The sequence below is a fragment of the Paramisgurnus dabryanus genome, chromosome 9, assembly GCF_030506205.2.
Source record: "Paramisgurnus dabryanus chromosome 9, PD_genome_1.1, whole genome shotgun sequence".
NCBI classification, from domain to species: domain Eukaryota; kingdom Metazoa; phylum Chordata; class Actinopteri; order Cypriniformes; family Cobitidae; genus Paramisgurnus; species Paramisgurnus dabryanus.
This window is the reverse complement of record NC_133345.1, coordinates 7910100-7929994: the sequence shown is the minus strand read 5'-3', so window position 1 is coordinate 7929994 and position 19895 is coordinate 7910100. Positions and strand designations below refer to the sequence as shown.

Sequence of the window (19895 nt, the reverse complement as noted above, 5' to 3'; positions counted from 1 at the left end):
TGTGAGCAGGTCTGTGATGTGAGTCTGTGAGCAGGTCTGGGATGTGAGTCTGTGAGCAGGTCTGTGATGTGAGTCTGTAAGCAGGTCTGTGATGTGAGTCTGTGAGCAGGTCTGTGATGTAAGTGTAAGTCTGTGAGCAGGTCTGTGATGTAAGTGTAAGTCTGTGAGCAGGTCTGTGATGTGAGTCTGTGAGCAGGTCTGGGATGTGAGTCTGTGAGCAGGTCTGTGATGTGAGTCTGTAAGCAGGTCTGTGATGTGAGTCTGTGAGCAGGTCTGTGATGTAAGTGTAAGTCTGTGAGCAGGTCTGTGATGTGAGTCTGTGAGCAGGTCTGTGATGTAAGTGTAACCCCGGATTTCCACCGACTGCGGAACGGCTGCAGATCAGCTCCGCTGCGTTACGTCTCCGCACTCTGCCGTCCGTCAATACCCACCAGTTCCGTTTTTGTTGCAGAGCGGCTGCGTGCTGAAGTGACGAGGACTCATGAGGTCTCGCAAATTCACGTGATGATCGCGCGATACCTAGTCTCTCTGCCCATTATGCCGTTGAATTATGACGTTTTTACAAAACAGCCCAGATCACAACACGAGATCTCGCGTAGACAGAGCAGTACATCAAATCCATCCAAAATTCAAAAAATAAGAAGGCTGCTAAAACATTTATATATGATCTATCTTTAATGTATTTATTTGAAACTCCCCCTGGCTCTGTTCTTGTCTATTATTTGTTGTTTCTGTATTAATGACTTTATTTGTGTGTGTTTGTAATGTTTGTATTGCAAAGATTTAATAAAAAAAACACGAGTTCTCGTGAATTCAGGTATGATCACGCGATAAAGTCATGGCTCCGCCCTGCGGAGCTGTCCGGCATCCGTCAAAAATAGAAGCTCTGCGTATTTGTGCCGGAGGGCTGCGGATGGCCGGAGCTGTGACGGATTCGGAGCGCAGTCAGTGGAAATACACACATTGACTTGAATGGAAACCGATTGACTCCGCCGCCGTTCCGCAACGGATCCGCAGCCGTTCCGCAGTCGGTGGAAATCCGGGGTAAGTCTGTGAGCAGGTCTGTGATGTGAGTCTGTGAGCAGGTCTGTGATGTGAGTCTGTGAGCAGGTCTGTGATGTGAGTCTGTGAGCAGGTCTGTGATGTGAGTCTGTGAGCAGGTCTGTGATGTGAGTCTGTGAGCAGGTCTGTAATGTGAGTCTGTAAGCAGGTCTGTGATGTGAGTCTGTGAGCAGGTCTGTGATGTAAGTGTAAGTCTGTGAGCAGGTCTGTGATGTGAGTCTGTGAGCAGGTCTGTGATGTGAGTCTGTAAGCAGGTCTGTGATGTGAGTCTGTGAGCAGGTCTGTGATGTAAGTGTAAGTCTGTGAGCAGGTCTGTGATGTGAGTCTGTGAGCAGGTCTGTGATGTGAGTCTGTGAGCAGGTCTGTGATGTAAGTGTAAGTCTGTGAGCAGGTCTGTGATGTGAGTCTGTTAGCAGTAGGGTTGCCAACCGTTCCGTATAATACGGAATCGTCCCGTATTTGACACATAAAATTCTTGTTCCGTATTGAACTGATACAGAACGCAGTTTGTTCCGTATTTTATGAAAATTAATTCAGTGCAAATACATGACAGACACATAGCTTATAATGTCAGCCATGAACGAAGACCGTGTCATTTGTATAAGAAAACCCTGACGGTGCGGTAATTTCTCCCTCTGTTTGTTTATGATCTGCGTAGCGTTTTTAACATCTTGCAGCCCCATCAGAGAATGCTCATTGGTCGTTTCAGTCATTGTGATGTCACGTATCATAGCAACGATGACGACAAGTGACAAAAGCGGGAAATGTAAAAATGACTGCATCCGAGCAGCCGGCGAAAAAGAAACGAGCACAAAAATATAGGATTGAATGGGAAAATGACTACCCGTGGCTGGAATGCGTGAGGGACAATGAATACAAGGCCAATTGTACCATATGCCGTCGTGTTTTTTCAGTTTGTCACGGCGGAGTGTGTGATATAAAGCAGCACGCATGAGGAGATAATCACAAGAGGCTGCGGGCACAGGATGGAGCAATGTCAAGGTTCATTGTCCGTCAGTCGTCTCCAGAGGCTCATATGTAATTATGTGGATTTTTAAAACTCAAATATAGTTGATAAGAAAGTGATTATATTAAAATAGATAGTACAGATTTAGCCAAACAATCCACATATATATCTCTCCAGTGCTCTCCCTCTGTTCCTGTGTTCCGCTCCCTCCCGTCTCATAATTTGTCAATCATTTCTGATGGGTTTCTTATTAAATAATTATGGAGTTAGATAGCTCAAGGTTTAAAAAGGGGTGGGGTCTTTGAAGAGGGCGTATTATAAACTTAAATTAAAACCATGGTTCATTGTTGGCAAAATGATCATGATAGCCTTTATATTTCACATCTATGTGGTTCAGTCTTGTATACTTATTAGGCATACTTTGCTATTCATTAAATATTTAGGCCTAAGAAGTTGTATAAAATATATTTATCTAAATGTATTAATTAGTTTCCACTATTTTAGTCTTCATTTCAGGTTTTTTTTTTTTTTTCAAAATTATCTTCTGTGGGGGCATGTCACCAGACCCAGGCAACCCAGGCAACTCCCCCCCCCTCCCCCGTTCCTTATTTCCATTTCAGAAAGTTGGCAACCCTAGTTAGCAGGTCTGTGATGTGAGTCTGTGAGCAGGTCTGTGATGTAAGTGTAACTCTGTGAGCAGGTCTGTGATGTGAGTCTGTGAGCAGGTCTGTGATGTAACTCTGTGAGCAGGTCTGTGATGTGAGTCTGTGAGCAGGTCTGTGATGTAAGTGTAAGTCTGTGACCAGGTCTGTGATGTGAGTCTGTGAGCAGGTCTGTGATGTGAGTGTGTGAGCAGGTCTGTGATGTGAGTCTGTGAGCAGGTCTGTGATGTAAGTGTAAGTCTGTGAGCAGGTCTGTGATGTGAGTCTGTGAGCAGGTCTATGATGTGAGTGTGTGAGCAGGTCTGTGATGTAAGTGTAAGTCTGTGACCAGGTCTGTGATGTGAGTCTTTGAGGCGGTCTGTGATGTGAGTCTGTGAGCAGGTCTGTGATGTGAGGTGGAGTGTTATTCTTTAAAAAGTACTCTTGATATATCGCAGTCCTCATAAGTATTACCTCTTCTTCCCTTTCACTGTAAATGATTTGTATAGATTTATGTAAACTGTTGGCTGCTTGTTAAGCTTGTAATATTTAACTGCATTTAACTTACATTTAAATGCTGTCAGCACTTTGGCTTATGAGTCTTGCATTGGCCCTTTACAGCAGAACTTCATATTGCATTTTTACTGGCTGCATAAAAACAAATGACTCTTAAACAATATAAACAAGCAACTTTTTAAAATCTGTTTATTTAATCAGTTGGTTTAAGAGATTCACTATGGGCCAGTTTCCTGGACAGGGTTTATCCTAGTCCCAGGCTAAAATGCATGTTTGAGCTGCCTTAAAGGCGCTCTAAGCGAATTGACGCGTTTTAGACCATAAAACATTTTTTGTTACATACCGGAAACATCTCCTCACTATCTGCTTGCTGCCTGTCCGCTGATCAAACTGTAAGACAGCCCAGGCTTCACAAACGGCAATATCAACACAGTGGCCAAACCTAGCACCACAAAACAAAACAAAGTATTCCAGCCAATAAACAACAAAAAGGATTTGGGGGTGGGGGTTGGGCGCGTTCATGAAAGCACGGAAGGGAGGGGGAGGAGTTAGCTACGCTCTGTCTGTTTGAAAACAGTTCAAACGTCAACAATAACTAACGTCTCGCAGATTCGCTTAGAGAGCCTTTAATTTTTTAAAACTGATATATGTATCTTAACAGAAGCACACCAGTATTGTTTTTGTAAGGTGTTTGTAAAAACTACTTCAATGTCCTAATATAACTAAGGCCTAGTCCTGGATTAATTCAAAACCATGTCCTGGAAACCGCGCCAGTATCTATTAAATCAGTCTAATGAATTACTTAATCTTGTTGTATGGTTAATCAATTAATAAAATCTGACTCGATTGCTGACTAGATATTTTTGACAGTGTGTGGTAGAAACTCATTTAAAAATGTAAAAGTTGTTGTAATTAATGGTATTAAATAGATGTAGATCAATATGGGTTTTTCTTTGACTGATGCCAATATTTAGAAAGCAGGGCAGTTGATGGCCTATATATGATGCCATGTTTGGCTGATATTTTTGCCCGATTTTCATTTTCCCCTTCATCTTAACGCACGTGCGTCCAATCAAACCGTCTATATCGGACCCACAGACACATTTAATAAGGAAAGTTAACGTGCACGTTTTAGTCAGAAGTTTAGCTTATTGCATGTGTTTCTACTTTCACATTTCACTTGTTTCACATTTCACTTGTTGCACATAATATAAGCATCAATTCTAGTATGCTACAATGTAAATACACTTAAAAATTGGTTACAATAAAATATGTTCTGTATTTTATGCTTTATATGAAGTGCAAACATTTGCGTGAGGCAAAGCAGTTTGCTTAATGTTTTAGCTATTAACTATATAGACCAGTTCAAATGATGTAAACAACACTGGTCCAGAAACACTTCCTGTTACAGTTTGTTACAGTTATTTTTTTATTTTACATATATTATTATCTTTAAGATGTTTGTTTAACTTCAGTTAATTCAGGTTTATATGTTCTGTTGGTTTATTTTATCCCAACGTTTATCTAGTGTTAAAAAACGGAAACAGGAAGTGCTTCTGGACTAGTGTTGTTTACATCTTTTGAACTGGTCTATACAAATAAAATAATTGGATACTATTGATTTATATACTTAATTTTCTTACACTAACCCAGACCCTTAGCATATGACACATGACTTATTCCACAGTATGAAGTGAGGTCAAGTGGGATGAGGCATGTCTTCTGTAGAAAACACAAGACAACAGGTCAAGGACATTGTACTCAGCTGCTCAATGACCTGTCACTGTGAAGAGCGCAATCCCTTTGACAGATCATTCAGCAGTCAAAGTGTGGGGAAGATGAAACCTGCGGCTCTGTCAAGATGAGCATCATAGGCACAGTCTTATCATTCTTACACAAAAACTAAATGCCAGCAGTACACTGCCTGTTTCACTGCCTTACACTGTTCAGAAACAGTGAGATCCTACTCTCTAAAGACTCTTATCTTCGTATCCCTATTCTGCGAATATGTCTGGTTTATAATCTGTGGAACATAAGATAAGAACATGCTGTAATAATAAGCTCAATAATTTTAGCTGACTTACTACAGCACCTTTTGTTGCTTGCACATACTGTGTGTAACAAAGTTCTGAACATTTGGTCTTCACTTACCTCACTGTAAAAGAGTTCAATCTTAAATAAAGAATAGCACTTCTTTACATACCCAGATGGCCCTGCTTACTTACAAAGCAAAACAGCACTGCATTATTAAAAAGATTTTAATAATTATTATTCAACAGTTCTTTCGAATCTGATTGGATAATAAAGATATTCTACTAGTATCGTCAGGGTAACCGCTTCACCATTTCTCATCGTTTACTGTATGTACCATTCTGCCACTGGTGCTTTGAGAATAAATGAGGAAGGCGTGAACCAGCCGTACATTCACTCACATATCTTTGACTGGAAAAAGCTGCCAACAGAGCGGATGGTCATACTCTCACACATTTAGTTGGTTAAGATTGTGTCTCATTAAAATACACTTGGCGAATAGTGCAATGAAAACATACATTTTCTGGAGGCACCATCCTAAAGTGCCCTTGTAAGGGAGCAAAAATGCATCTTGAAATTACCTCACTACATCAGGACACTTGATGACTTATTTTCCGTTTACGTCAGTATTAAAACACAAGAGGACACCATAAGCATCACGCAGAAACATCATCTCTCTGACGATTTTTTAAAAACTGGTTAAAGTACAATATAAAAACACTTGATTATTTTGTTTTATGTAGCACTGACCAGTCCATTAAAAAGACACTCTAGTACAGGGTTAAGATTAAATAAAATATCTATTTTGTTTAAGTTATAGAAAATTACTTTTTACCTCCTCCAAAACAATAATAACCAATGAGAGATTTAATATGAATAAAATAAACAAATAATAAAGGTCACGTTCTTCCTGATCACATTTTTTTAACTTTAGTTAGAGTGTAATGTTGCTGTTAGAGAATAAATAATAAACTACACAATCAGAACTCGTTGCGTTTTTCTGATAAATACCACATTTTTTTACACGTGAAACATGAACACGTTATATTGCGCACTGTAAACGCAATCAAAGCTTCAAAAAAACAGAAAGAACGGGACCTTTAAGTATCACACTCCTACTCGAGCAATATTGCTTAATTATATTATAATGGTTATAGGGGCGCCAGTGGCTCAGTGGTTCATGTAGGTTGTCTACACACCGGAAGGTTTGTGGTTCAATCCCTGGCTCTACCTGACCTAATGTCGAGGTGTCCTAAGCAAGACACTTAACCCCAGCTGCTCCCGACGAGCTGGATGGCGCCTTGCATGGCTGACACCGCCGTGGGTGTATGAATGGGCGAATGTGAGGCAAATTGTAAAGTGCTTTGAATGGCCATTGGTCTATGAAAGCGCTATATAAATGCAGTCCATTTAATAATATTACATAGTTACATCGCAGAACTAAACATTTGGAGGCATGAATAGGGAAGCTGGTTGCATTGTTGCTTCTGTTGTAAATGGATTTCTGTAAAGTTTTAAAACCACAGTTAATTTATTCTGGATCTGCATACAGCTTCGCTGGAAACAGTCATCAGCTCTGTAATTTAAACTGGTTTTAAAATAGATCACATATGTAGTAACAGTGCTTGCTATACCTCTGATTCACAGACACACTGTACGAATGAGAGCTGTGCAGGTCGTTGTGCATGCATTATGCATTCTGTTAATGAGTGTTGCAGTGAGTGTCTGATCTGACACAGTGACACAGCTTTCATTTCAAAGTAACCTGATCCTGTCATCCGCTGTCAACAGAACAGTTCCCCTGCAACCTGTGCCTGAATCTGAAACATGATCTGATCTGCACAGCAGCTTCCTGAGCAGAAAAGTGTAGAATGATATCATTATACAACATAATACATTCACCTGTGCTTTGCACAGAAGAGCTCCCTGATGATATAGATTTTTTTTAAAGAACATGAATAAACAGATATCAGTTTCAGGTGTATATATAGGCCTCAAAAGCACAAATATTGGATGCCAACTGGATTATATTTGTGTTTTTGTGTACCGGGTCAGGGTGCTTGGCCCGAGCACTCTTTATATGACTGTTTGTTCAAGTCAGGCCTTTGTTTGCACAGCATCTGGATCTTTATCGCTTTCTGATTTACTTTAGCTAAACAGTACAGCATGTAGTGCAAACTCATTTTAATGGTGATGTGAAAGGTAAACAACTGTAATGATTTATAGTAAAGGCTTAAAATCTGCTTCTTGCTTTTGTCGCTTTATGATAAACACAATGTAGCTTTATAGCGTATTTTTAAAATACAATACTTCAAGGGGACATTTCAAAAGACTTTTTTAAGATGTCAAATAGTGTTTTCAAAATATGTGTTTGTTGCATCATGTGAACCATGTGAATCACATGTTTTGTCAAAATAAGTGCCTGTTGCACACGCGTCAAATCTGTTTATGATAAAAGAGACGCTCACGTTCACAAAATACACGCAAGACACTCCCTTAACAGTAAACTCTGATTACGCATGAGATTATGAGAGTATCTGGCAAACACGAGCGTCTCTTTTATAATAAACCCTTTAGACGCGTCTGCAGCAGGCATGTATTTTGACAAGACACGTGATGCACATAGGATCGCTCGACGTGCAGACATTCAACTTCGCATCAAGCGCCCTCGATAATAGAAGTCACTGGCCGCCAGTGGTTTGCATAGAATGGTTATCAAAACTAAGTTACTGGGATGATCTTTTTCACATTTTCTAAGTTGATAGTATACAAGCACTGGGGACCCAATTATAGCACTTAAACATGGAAAAGATCAGATTTTCATCTGAATCCATTTAAATAGTCAGAAACAGCATATGTTATGTTTTGGTGCTGGTTTGCTAGTCCAGTGGTTCCCAAACTTTTTCAGCGTGCGGCCCCCCTTGTGTACGGTGCATTCCTTTGCGGCCCCCCAAAGAAAATGTGTGACAAAAAACTGTTCTAAAACTCAACATTTTAATAAAAAAACATTAAATTATACAAAAGTAGTGCTTTTGGTTAGTAGCCTTATTTTTTTAGGTTTAATTACACAGAATTCATGATAAATTAATGTATTTCATAAAATGTCATAAAACTGGGGCCCCCCGGCACCATCTCGCGGCCTCCCTTGGGGCCCCGGCCTCCAGTTTGAAAACCACTGTACTAGTGAACACCAGCTAAACCAGCACCAGCATTAGCACCAGCTAAACCAGCACCAAACCAGCATTAGCACCAGCATCCCATGCTGGTCATACCAACAAGACCAGCATATGTTGTGTTTTGGTGCTGGTATGCTGGTGACCACCAGCTAAACCAGCATCAAACCACCATAGACCAGCATAATTCCCATGCTGGTTTGATGCTGTTTTTTTCAGCAGGGCTGGTCAAGACTGTCTTCCGAAAACATAGTAACTTGTCGCACATTCGTCATTTGAACCGTGTTGGTTCAACAACATTGTTGATGATGTCCCGTGGGAGGTGGAGTACTAATTAATATGTTAAAATCGATTTAATATCAGGTTATTGTTGTAAATAACGTACATTGTATCAAAAGTCTGATTTTGTTACCGTGATTTAGTCCTCCAGTGCTTTATTCAAAATCTCCCTCTTAAGTAACTCCTCCCAGGAATTCCCCAGGGTCTTAAAGCTTGTGGGGTGCACGCATGCGCACTTTTCAAAAACAGCAATTTAATTCTGTTTACAAACTAAAAGACATATAATGGACTTTGTATTTATTTAGAATGATGAATATAGAATGCACTGCATGTTGCTTGGTTATTTTGTCCACAAGCATGATCAATGGAAACACCCGAATCCTTGAACTATGCTAAAACAACGGACTTTGCAACCATAGTTGGCTAACGATGCTTTGGAAAACGCACCCCAGATCAGAACATAGTTTCAGAATGTATTTTCACATTCATCTGATAATTATATATGTGTGCACACTATCACCATCATTGTGCTTAGTTTTTATGTTGCGGATTCATCTGTGTGCCTGAGTGATTCACCTTCCTGTGGCTTGTGTTTAATTGTCTTGTATATGTGCATGCGTGAGGCTATATGCATTTTTAACAATGCCTTTGTGTTCAAGCAATTTGCAACTTTACTGGTGTCCTAGTTACCAGGCATCCTATCACCTTACTCTACACTATAGGCTGCTCCAGCTGTATTTGCCAGAAGACTGAGATGCAAAGCCTTGTGGGAACAGCGGCTTCAGGAACCTGACCAAAGTATACATGACTCACAATCCGTTTTAAAGCTCATTACCTGAGAGTCAAGAATGGTCAAGAAGTTCAACACAGCTTTCAGAGATGTTTCCCAACAGACCTGCTGAAGGTCATTTCTATAGTCTGAGTGTTTGAGGTGGTGTTCATGAAACTGCAGTGAAGCCTGGAGTACTGTTACATCGATAGCCACCTCTTATGCATGTTTCATCAGCTGGGAGGAGAACAGAGCCTTCCTTTGTTATCTAATACATCCAATCCACTGTCTAAGTGCTGACCGTAGGCCTCCTCTACCCTGCCTAACATTTTCGCATTTTTTTTCCCACCTCCACCAAGTTATTTCCCTGTACTATCATCCAAACACTGACAGGTGTTCTTTATCAGACTCCTACAAGACAGAAGAGCTTCAGATTCTACACCGATTATCAAGAAAGGCTTGATAACTTTTACAGGACTGGATGTTCACCTTTTTTCATTTTGGGTTTATTTTTACATCGCCATTGAAAAAAAGACTTTCACAGCCTCGTAGACGCCACTGATCATCCTAACACCTCCACTTCCTCTTGACCATCTGACCCGGACAGCTTGACAGTTTGCCTCTCACATATCGCCTCTTTTTCGTTCTGAGCCGAGGCTCATTTTAACTTCTTAACGGTGATCACAGCGGCAGGGGCAGTGAGCTCGGAGCATGACCGACACCCTTCGGCCACCGTCTTTCCAGGTGCACGTCCCCCGGGACGAGCCCAGTTACGGAGAGGAGGAGGAAGGCGGGAGCGGAGGAGGACATGACAGTCTCGTCTGGTCCAGCTCTTCCACCCCTACCCTGCGGCGCCGGCGTTTTAAAATGAAACGAATGAAAAAGCTGCCCAGCGAGCGTGAGAGGCTTGAGAACGGGCTATTGAGGCACCCTAGCTCACGCTCTGCTTCCAAAGAATACCTTCAGCTTCCCTCCATCGAGATCACGCCGTCCAGCGACGAGGACGCGGTCTGGTCAAATAGCTCCACCCCGAGCGCCTCACCTCGTCGCAAACGCTTCCTGCTACGGAAGTGGCTAAAGGTGCGAGAGAAGAAGGAGCAAGTCAGTGAAAGCAGGTTGGTGGATATGCAGTAATATACACTCTTAAAAATTAAGGTTCTTTGACTGTCTGTATAGTTCTGTAAAGAACCTTTAACATCCACAAAACCTCTGTTGGACAATAATAGTGCTTTGTAGTGGAAAGTTCTTTTTAGTTATAAAAAGGTGAAGACTGAAAAGTACCAAATATATTTAGTCTGTGACATTGCTGTGAAGACTTCTTTATATCACCTGTATTTCTAGGGATCAATGGGCAGTAGGCTGCACCTCCCAAATTGTTAATTGAGTGCACTGTAAAAAATACAGGAAATATGAAAACAACTTTAAAAACTGTAACAAAAAATGTACAGCAAAGTTTTGTAAATTTTGCACTTTGGTAAACTTTACAATTCTTATAAAGTTCAACAATTAAGTTCCATAAATTTGTTTGTACTTAGTAACATACAGCTAACCACCATAACACAGGTGGTCAAATAGACGGTTACATGCTGATTCACAGTTTATAACTTGGACCAATATTGGTAGCAATATTCAGTTTTGAATGTAATATGCATTATGGGAATGCAATTTGTAAAATTGCAATGCATTTCTGTATTTAAATTTACATTTCTATTTCCATACAGTATGTGCAATGTTTGGTGCAGAATGAAAATGTACTTTTGCCATTTCCCACACTAGTTTTGATATGTGATTTAAATACAGTTTTTAATGCTTTGCGTTTGCGGCGGTTTCCCAGACAGGGCTTATCCTAGTCCCAGACTAAAATGAACATTTGAGCTGTCTTCATTTTAAAACATCTTGCACTGATATATCTTAACATATATTATACCATTGTTTTGTCTCGAGATGCACACCGGTACTGTTTTTTGTCCTAATACAAATAAGGCCTAGTCCTGGATTAATCTAAACCCCGGAGAGGAATTAGACTAGTCCTAGACTAAAATAAATGTTGAAGCTCAAAACAACTTTCCCTGGCATATCTTGAAATACATCAGTGCTCTTAGTTTTTCCTCAAAATGCACACAAGTAATGTTTATATTTCTAAATATAAACTAGTTATATTTCCTAAGGTTTAAGATAATTTCCTGGTTTAAGCTAATCCCTGTCCAGGAAACCACCCCTATAAGTCACCTGTTATAAGTTTCCTGAACAACGACATAACTCGCTGCTAAATTAGTATAATGCATAGTTGCAGAAACCAACTAGGTAGTCATGACTGTTTCCCGAAAACATAGTAATTTGTCGCACATCCGTCATTTGAACCATGCAGGGGTGCGTTTCCCGAAAGCATCGTTAGCCAACTACTGTCGTAAATTTCGTCGTTACTGACAAAGCTCAACGATTTGGTGTTTCCCGAAATGAACATTCGCAAGCTGCATCGCAAACTTGTGTGGTTTGAAAGACAGCTCTTTACCTGTCGTTAGAAGCATCGTTCCTTGTTATTATAATATGTAGCCTTACGTTGATCATGCTTTTGAACAAAATAAGCAAAAAAACAGGTAGTACATGCTATATCCATAATTCTAAATATATAAACATTTTATTTTACGTCTTTGAGTTTGTAAAAAGAATTAAAGTGCTGCATTTGAAAACTGCGCATGTGCACAGTCGTACGAGTTTTAAGACTTTTTTATTTTTTTATTATTAACTTGCAATCACATTACAGCAATACTCATAACAACATAAAAAATAGAAATTATAATCAGACAATACAAACACACAAATAAAAAGTAAAAAACATACAAATTAATTATAAAGAAAAGAAAATAAGGGCATGAGATCATCATACAAATAACGTAAAAGCTTCACATAAGGACCTAGTGCGTTTTGCTTTATTATTTTTCAATCCAAGAATTAACTCTACATAATGTTTCATATCTATCTGAAATAACAAAAAGTTAGGTTTTCCTTTAGCCCATTTTTGTTTATGTATATGGTATTTTCCCATAATCAATAAAAGATTAACAACAAAAGTTTCATTTGGTGGCAATTTTTCTCTATTAAAATAAAAAAATCTTTCTCAAAAAAGTAAACTTTTATACCAAAACACTTATAAAGGAGGCCTTCCAATTCTATCCAAAACATTTAGCTATATATACAATTGAAAAAGTATGAGTTTTAAGACCCTGGGGAATCTCTGGGAGTAGTGACGTAAGATGGAACTTGCGCATGAATTGTATATCTTGAAAATAAACAACAGATAACTAAGTCACGTTAACGAAATATGTCTTCCGATGCAATGTTATTTACAGCAATAATCTGACATTAAATCAATTTGCATAGATTAATTAGTACTTCACCTCCCATGTGACATCATCAACTATGTTGTTAAACCAACATGGTTCAAACGACGATTGTGCGACAAAGTTACTATGCTTTCGTGAAACAAGGTAGTTCGTTTCTCCAACTATGCATCATACTATGGTGGTTCAGCAGCAAGTTATGTCATTGTTCGGGAAACGCACCCCTGGTTCACTAATATAGTTGATGATGTCACGTAGGAGATGGAGTACTACGTAATATGTTCAGGGGTGCGTTTCCCAAAAGCATCGTTAGCCAACTACTGTCGTAAGTTTTGTCGTTTTGAGTTATGTTTTTTGGGAAATGCCTGGAACGCTAGTTTCAGGAAACACCTAAACCGTAGAACTATGCTGTAACGACAAAACTTGTGACCATAGTTTGCTAATGATTCTTCTGGGAAACGAACCCCTGATTAGTTTTACATGAACAAGCTAAAACTGTAGCAAATTGATCATTAAGCAAAGTTGCATAAATTAATTATAATTACAGAACAATTTGTATCATTGCACACAGTCTTTAACAGCATGAACTAACAGTGATTACTCAACTAGTGTCTGAATGACAACAGTGAAAGATGAGAGACTCAGAGCAGTAGAGATATAGGCTCATCTGTGGCTCACCTGTCATTTACTGAGAATAATTTGTGGTTGACAATTGAAAAGCCATGAAAACGGATACAGAAGCTGCTGTGATCATTTTTGTTTACCAAAGCTGATTTGCATAATTTCACCTCAGCTCCCCTGTGTGAGATGTGTGGTTAAATTGATGATTAAAAGGTAAATTCTGGGAGGGGTGTAACTCAGTTTAACATTGTGTCCTTTGGCTTTGGCTCATTACTTGCATGTTTTGTGGAATGAAATTGGGAATGCTGAATAGAAACTACTGTAGCTATATAAATCTTTTTACATGAGAGACCTCAATGTAGTTTTATGGCTAAAACGGAATTTTGGTCCATATAAAAAAAGTAAGAGGAAACAATATTGGATTAAGAAGCCTATAATAATAATAATAATTCGTTACATTTATATAGCGCTTTTCTCAGTGCTCAAAGCGCTCAAAGCGCCTATGTTGTCTATGTGATAAGGATCGAAAGCAGGATTTCTCACCAAGACAAAAAGATTAAAAATGTGAAAAAGAAAGTGCTTTACTATACTGCACTGTAAGTATGTTTTTATGTTTACGCATATTTGAAAAGCATATGACAGGTTTTTTATTTAATGAACATTTATTGTTACTGATTATTAAATATTTTACGTTTTTAGTTTTTATTATTTTAAAGGTCTAATCAATGGCACTATATACAGTATATATATATATATATATATATATATATATATATCAATATCAATATATATTTATCAATATATGAAGAGTTTGGTTCCAAAATGCAATAAATCCATTTTGACAAATTTTCGGTAAAAACGTTTTTTCTATACCAAGAAAGTATCAAGATGAAAACCACTATTTTCTGTTACAAACTTTCACATAGCATCTTTAGGTTATAAAAACATTAAAAATTCAAATCCATAACTTGATTTTCAAAGATTTATTATAAAAACGAATTCTTTTTTCCACAAAATGCAATAAATCCATGACAGTTTTTTTTTCAAAATGCTACACATCTATTCAATCAAATGTGCATTCATCTTTGCCTTGTTATATTCATTTAGTTGAACAGTTGTACAAACTGATAAAAAAAATTAACATTAATGGCATTAATAAAAATACTTTGCCATATTAAGAACACTGTCATTGCTGCGGTTATACTTGACATCGTCGCTTAGAATTTTTCACAGCGATCAGCTGTAAAATGTTTTGGTCCTGCTCGATTTTCGTTGACTTTGAGTAAAATAATGGAACGTTTTTCATAAGATCTCCTGGGGTCAATGTGTTAGCACCAGAGAAGCTTGGTGCTGTCGGAAGAACAAGCGACCGTCTCCCGAGTAAATTATAAGATGTTGATGGCTTACGTTTCTTTCCCGCCACAGAAAAACATCACAGGTTTATCAATGCAATTAAAGTATTATTTTGTTTTGTTTGTTGATCACGAAGTACAAAGTAGATGAGGAAAACTAGGACTCCGTGTACTCAGCGATTGTTTGTTTGTGTGAATGGTGCGCTGTAATTTCTGGAGCGGATTTATTGCGTTCTGTAAAAAAGGAGGAGTGGCGTTTATAGCATTTTGAGAAAAAAGGGAGAAAAGATGACAGAATAACACGGCAGATATTGGATTTTGCGTAAAATTAAGAATTTACTTTTAAATACTGACCTGATATCATACTGATTTTGGCAGTAACTTATTTTTTTTTAAATGGTGTTTATCGCGTTTTGGAACCAAACTCTTCATATATATCAATATATCAATATATCAATATATATATATATATATATATATATATATATATATATATATATATATACATTTTTTGGGGGGCATTGCTTATATTTTTTAACAATTAAAGACAAAGTTTGTTAATCAATGGCATATTACTTTCATTGTAGGACTTGTTGGATTAGCCATAAGGCCACTAGACAAACCATTACAGTACAGTTAAATATTACCTATATTGCGTGTATGACTGATCAAAGATTTTTTAGTAGTCAGCATCATGCTCACTGACCTTTAAATTGTTCAACTTTCAGACTAAATATAGAATATAGACCATTTTAAAAGACGTAAACAACACTGTTCCAGAAACACTTCCTGTTTTAGTTTGTGACATTTTTCACATATATCATTGTCTTGAAGATGTTTGTTTAACTTTTTGATTCGGTTATATATGTTCTGTTAGTTTAATTTTATCCCAACATTTATCGTGTTGAAAAACTGAAACAGGAAGTGTTTCTGGACCAGTGTTGTTTACATCTTTTGAAATGGTCTATAACAGGTCTATGGTCTATAACTAAAACATTCAGCTTTTGTTAGGAGTCACTGTTTTGATGATTTAATGATATGTGCATCATTTAAAGCCACAATATATAAGATTTTTGTAATAAAATATACAAAAACCACTTGCACAATGTGGTATATTTGATGTGGTTGTGTACTTACATTATCCAAAAGTTCCAAAGGATTGGCAATTAAGAAATGTATATTTTAAATAATGGCTCATGCCTTGAAATCGTCACCCTTTGACTTAAAAACTTTAAGTGAAGTTTACTTAAATAAAAATGTTGTTCTAATAACAATTTTAAGTTGAATAGACTTAGACTGTGTTTTAATTTCTTCCAATATTCCTGCACTCTTAACAGGATTAGCTGACATTACTAGACATATTGTGAGGAAACCCCTTGCATATAACTTTAGTTTTTATCACCTTATATTACTTTTGATGTTATAAATGGTATTATAACACAAAAATAATGACTGACTTTAAATCAATTTTTGAAAAAAGGGTTTATGTACGGAAACACTGATCACCTGAACGGTGACTTCACAAAATTATAATTTACAACAAAACAACATCAATAATATAAGCGCTTGAACCTACATGACATTTTATTAACAAATATTTGAGTAGTGAAAGTTCTTATAAAATTTTATTCTGTGAAAAAAAAATCAAAATATTCAGATGCAAAGGATTATGGGTATTCCTGACAACATGAACTAATAATTTTAAGTTCATTTAACTTGAATGTTTTAGTTTAATGGATTTTGTAAGCTTAAAAGTTAAATCGACTAAACTTTTTTAAGCTTTTGCTTCAAAACACAAACTATTAAGTGATGTTTATTTGATTAAGTAAAGACAATGGGCTCTATTTTTTGTCCTCTGCTGGCGTCAGGTCCTGTGTAGAGGCAGATCCACCTCCCTTTACACGGCGTGCCCGATTTATGCTGGCAAGCTTGGGATTCCCCCGTCTCCTGACATCATTGTAGCGCTTGCGGCGCAACGATGGGGATGCCAGCTGATGAGACAATTGTGGCTATTTCCTCTCACGCCTGTTTAACCTACGCTGATTTGGGCGGGTTTCTCCTATCCCCATACAAAACAACTTCTCTGTCTTTGACGGCTCTTACAAGAACGTGGGTCTCCTCGGCTGTGAACCGCTCCTGGCGTGCGCCTGGTAAATCCGTCATAATAATAGCAACCCGCCATGGAACTTGCGCCCTTGCGTTTTAAGGGAATGTTGGATAGCGTTCTGATTGGTTTATTTGACGTTACGCCCACCAACCCCTTATTGATTTGCGCCCGGCGCAAGAGTTATTTCTCATGCCGGGTAAAATAGCAACAGCGCCCAAGATCCGCCCACAAAGTCACTTGCGCATTGCGCTTCGCACTTGCGTTTCAGATCGTTAAAATAGGGCCCATAGTCTATTTTAGTTGCCTCAAATTAGCAACGCGCCAACAATGCGCCTGAACACACCTCGTTTTCGACCAGAACGCCCATGGGCGCAAAAGAGGACGCAAATGCATTTGCTATTTAAACAACGTAGCGCTAAACTTGAAAATGATAATTGCGCAGGGTGGAAACCAGCAAAAGACACTTGCGTCGCGCATTGCGCCGGGTGTAAGATAGAGCCCAATATCTGGGTTAACAGTGTACTTTTGTTGTTTTTATTGTGTTATTGTAAAATAGCGACCTCTAGTGGTGAAAATCCTACATATTGTGGCTTTAACAGAATCAGATGGTATGTACAGTATTTGGCACGTTTATATTAATGTGATTAAAGATATCTTTAATTTCATTTAGTCTTGTGTTGTGTGATTCAAACTGGAGTTGAATGGCACAAGCGCAGCTGCTGTTATATAATAACTGAAATATATATTTTAAATCTCATCTGTTGATTTTTAATGAAGCTATTAATCTCTCGGTGTTTTGGGACGAATGCTATCCAATGCAGAGGATGTGTGTGAGAGCGGTGCAGTATATTTATCTGAATCAGCTGCCGTTGAATGTGCAAAATATGCAGTTTTTTTGTGCTTACAGAAATGATCTGAGAAAATTCACGGTGTTGCAGCAAAGTGTTGTTACATTCTTCAAAATAACGGGTCTGTTTATGCCAGTTGTTGTTTAATCCATATGGTGTTATATTTTCCTATCCTTACTGCATGTGTCAGCTTTGATGTAAGCATTTTTACTGTATGTGACCACAGCAATGAAGCATTTCATGCTGCAGAATGCAGGTGACGAATTCTTGTGTAAATTGGTACAAACAGTATGTGGTGAATTGGATGTGGAGGTCAATGTCGTATATATATTACAGATTAATAGTTAAACAGGTCTGGTGTATACAGACCCGCTGCTCTATCCAGGAAACCTTGCACATTCATTGTTTTAACATGCAGAAGTTGCACCCTAAAGGACACTTTTAGATTTGAGTCTTTAATTCTAGTTAATGTTGAACTGGTTTTGCTTTGCTATGCAACAAAACTTTTAACAATATCTCAATATATTTATTGATAATTTAAGCTCAATTCTGTTTTCAGTATCATCACAGGAACAGTTATGTCACCTCCTTTTGTGTTGTTCATATCAAACTCGCTTTCCTCATCTTTGTCTGGGAATTTCATAATATGTGAGTTGCAGTTCAGTGAGCTCTCTTATCTGAGTTAGTGTGTGTGATGTCTAGCAGGTCTCAGTATAGTCTAGGAGGGTTAGGGGTTCGCTCGTCTGTTGAGATGCATCTAGACCTTTCCCAGCCTGCCTTGCTCTGATAAGAGCTGCTGGTGCTATTTTAAGACATAGGTGACTTATACGTATATATTTTTTAGCCAAGTGACTCTGTCGATGCTGTTTATATTTCAGATGTAGGCTTTTATGTGTAAAAAAGTATATATTGCAAAGACACAGTCCCTGTGGATCTGCCACAAGTGTTTGGGCAACATATATTTTGTGTATTGTTAATTATAGGCTTGTTTCTAATAGATCACAAAAGTTTTGAAAGTAAATACATTTTTAGTCTACAGGAATTTATTTATTTTGATCATAAAGTTATTTTCACATAAAATTAAGCTTAGTTCCGAATTATCTTTGTACTAAATACTACACAATCCTGTCAAAAAAAACCCCATAAATTATAGAGGTCACGGTTACCATGGAGACAGGAATCATGAGTCTCTCTCATCACTGACAGCTAACCCAAAAAGCAATGGTTCAATTGTATTAGTCCCTCATTACATGGATATTCATATATGTTTTATGATTTTTTTATATTTTGTCATTCATATTTGTCCATCTGTCGTTTTGTCAGTATTTGAACAGGAATGATGAATGTCAAATTAAATTTGGGGTTTTACCAAAATTTGAGCTGGCACATTTACTCTCTTTCGGAGGTCAGTAATGAATCAAGTATAACATTCAACCATTAAAACCTTTTCTATTAAAGTTTTCTATGAAAGACTACAAGTTAATCATTGAGCATCTGAATAAAAATAATAAGCTTTACTATTTTATCTGCCTTTCTTTTAAAAAGCAATTTGAAAATACTACTATGATTTTAAAGATTACATATAGATACACTGGTGGATTAACCATAACAAAAACATACAAAATATTTTGGGTAACTAATAGACCCCTTCACGGTTCACATCACAGGCGGTTCCCACTGCGCATGTCGGGGTCAGAAAAGTCATTACAGCAGATTGAGTTGCGTATTATTCGGTATCGTCAAAAATGCTTACTTGCGTCGTGGGCTTTGAAAATCGCATCAGGTCTTCCGTTACGTTTTCGCGATTCATGCAGAATCTCAAAAACAAAAAAATACAACATCTGCGGCTGCAAGCAATTAACGTGCAGACTGGGACAATGCAAATATCAAAGAGGCTTGTGTTTGTAGTGCTCACTTCATTTGAGGTAAGTCATCATTTTTCAGCTCTGTTAGGTTAAATTATAAAGCCAGGATAGTATAACAGTTTGACCCCATGCTGCGCGCGCACCCGATAATCATTCAATGTTTACAAACCTTGAAGGGGTCTATACTTTTAGTTTATGGCACCTGTGGCACGAACCTTCCATTGGGTAGTTGTCTGATAAATATGTTTAGCACTGCATGTAAATATTTATAGTCTGTATACCTTCTTTATCCAATGCCTAAACATTAACGATAACCATCACAT

The 19895-nt window shown here is 37.9% G+C and overlaps 1 protein-coding gene across 7 annotated transcripts in view; it reads left to right on the top strand.

Moving 5' to 3' along the window:
* Positions 1-19895, top strand: part of gramd1bb (GRAM domain containing 1Bb) — a 172309-nt gene that overhangs the window by 58585 nt on the left and 93829 nt on the right. For all 7 annotated transcript variants that reach the window (XM_065282898.2, XM_065282896.2, XM_065282893.2 and 4 more), the window contains exon 2: positions 9392-10553. In XM_065282898.2, coding sequence (XP_065138970.1) covers positions 10150-10553 — 404 coding nt within the window. In that variant the 5' untranslated portion in view covers positions 9392-10149. The remainder of the gene's footprint in view (positions 1-9391; positions 10554-19895) is intronic.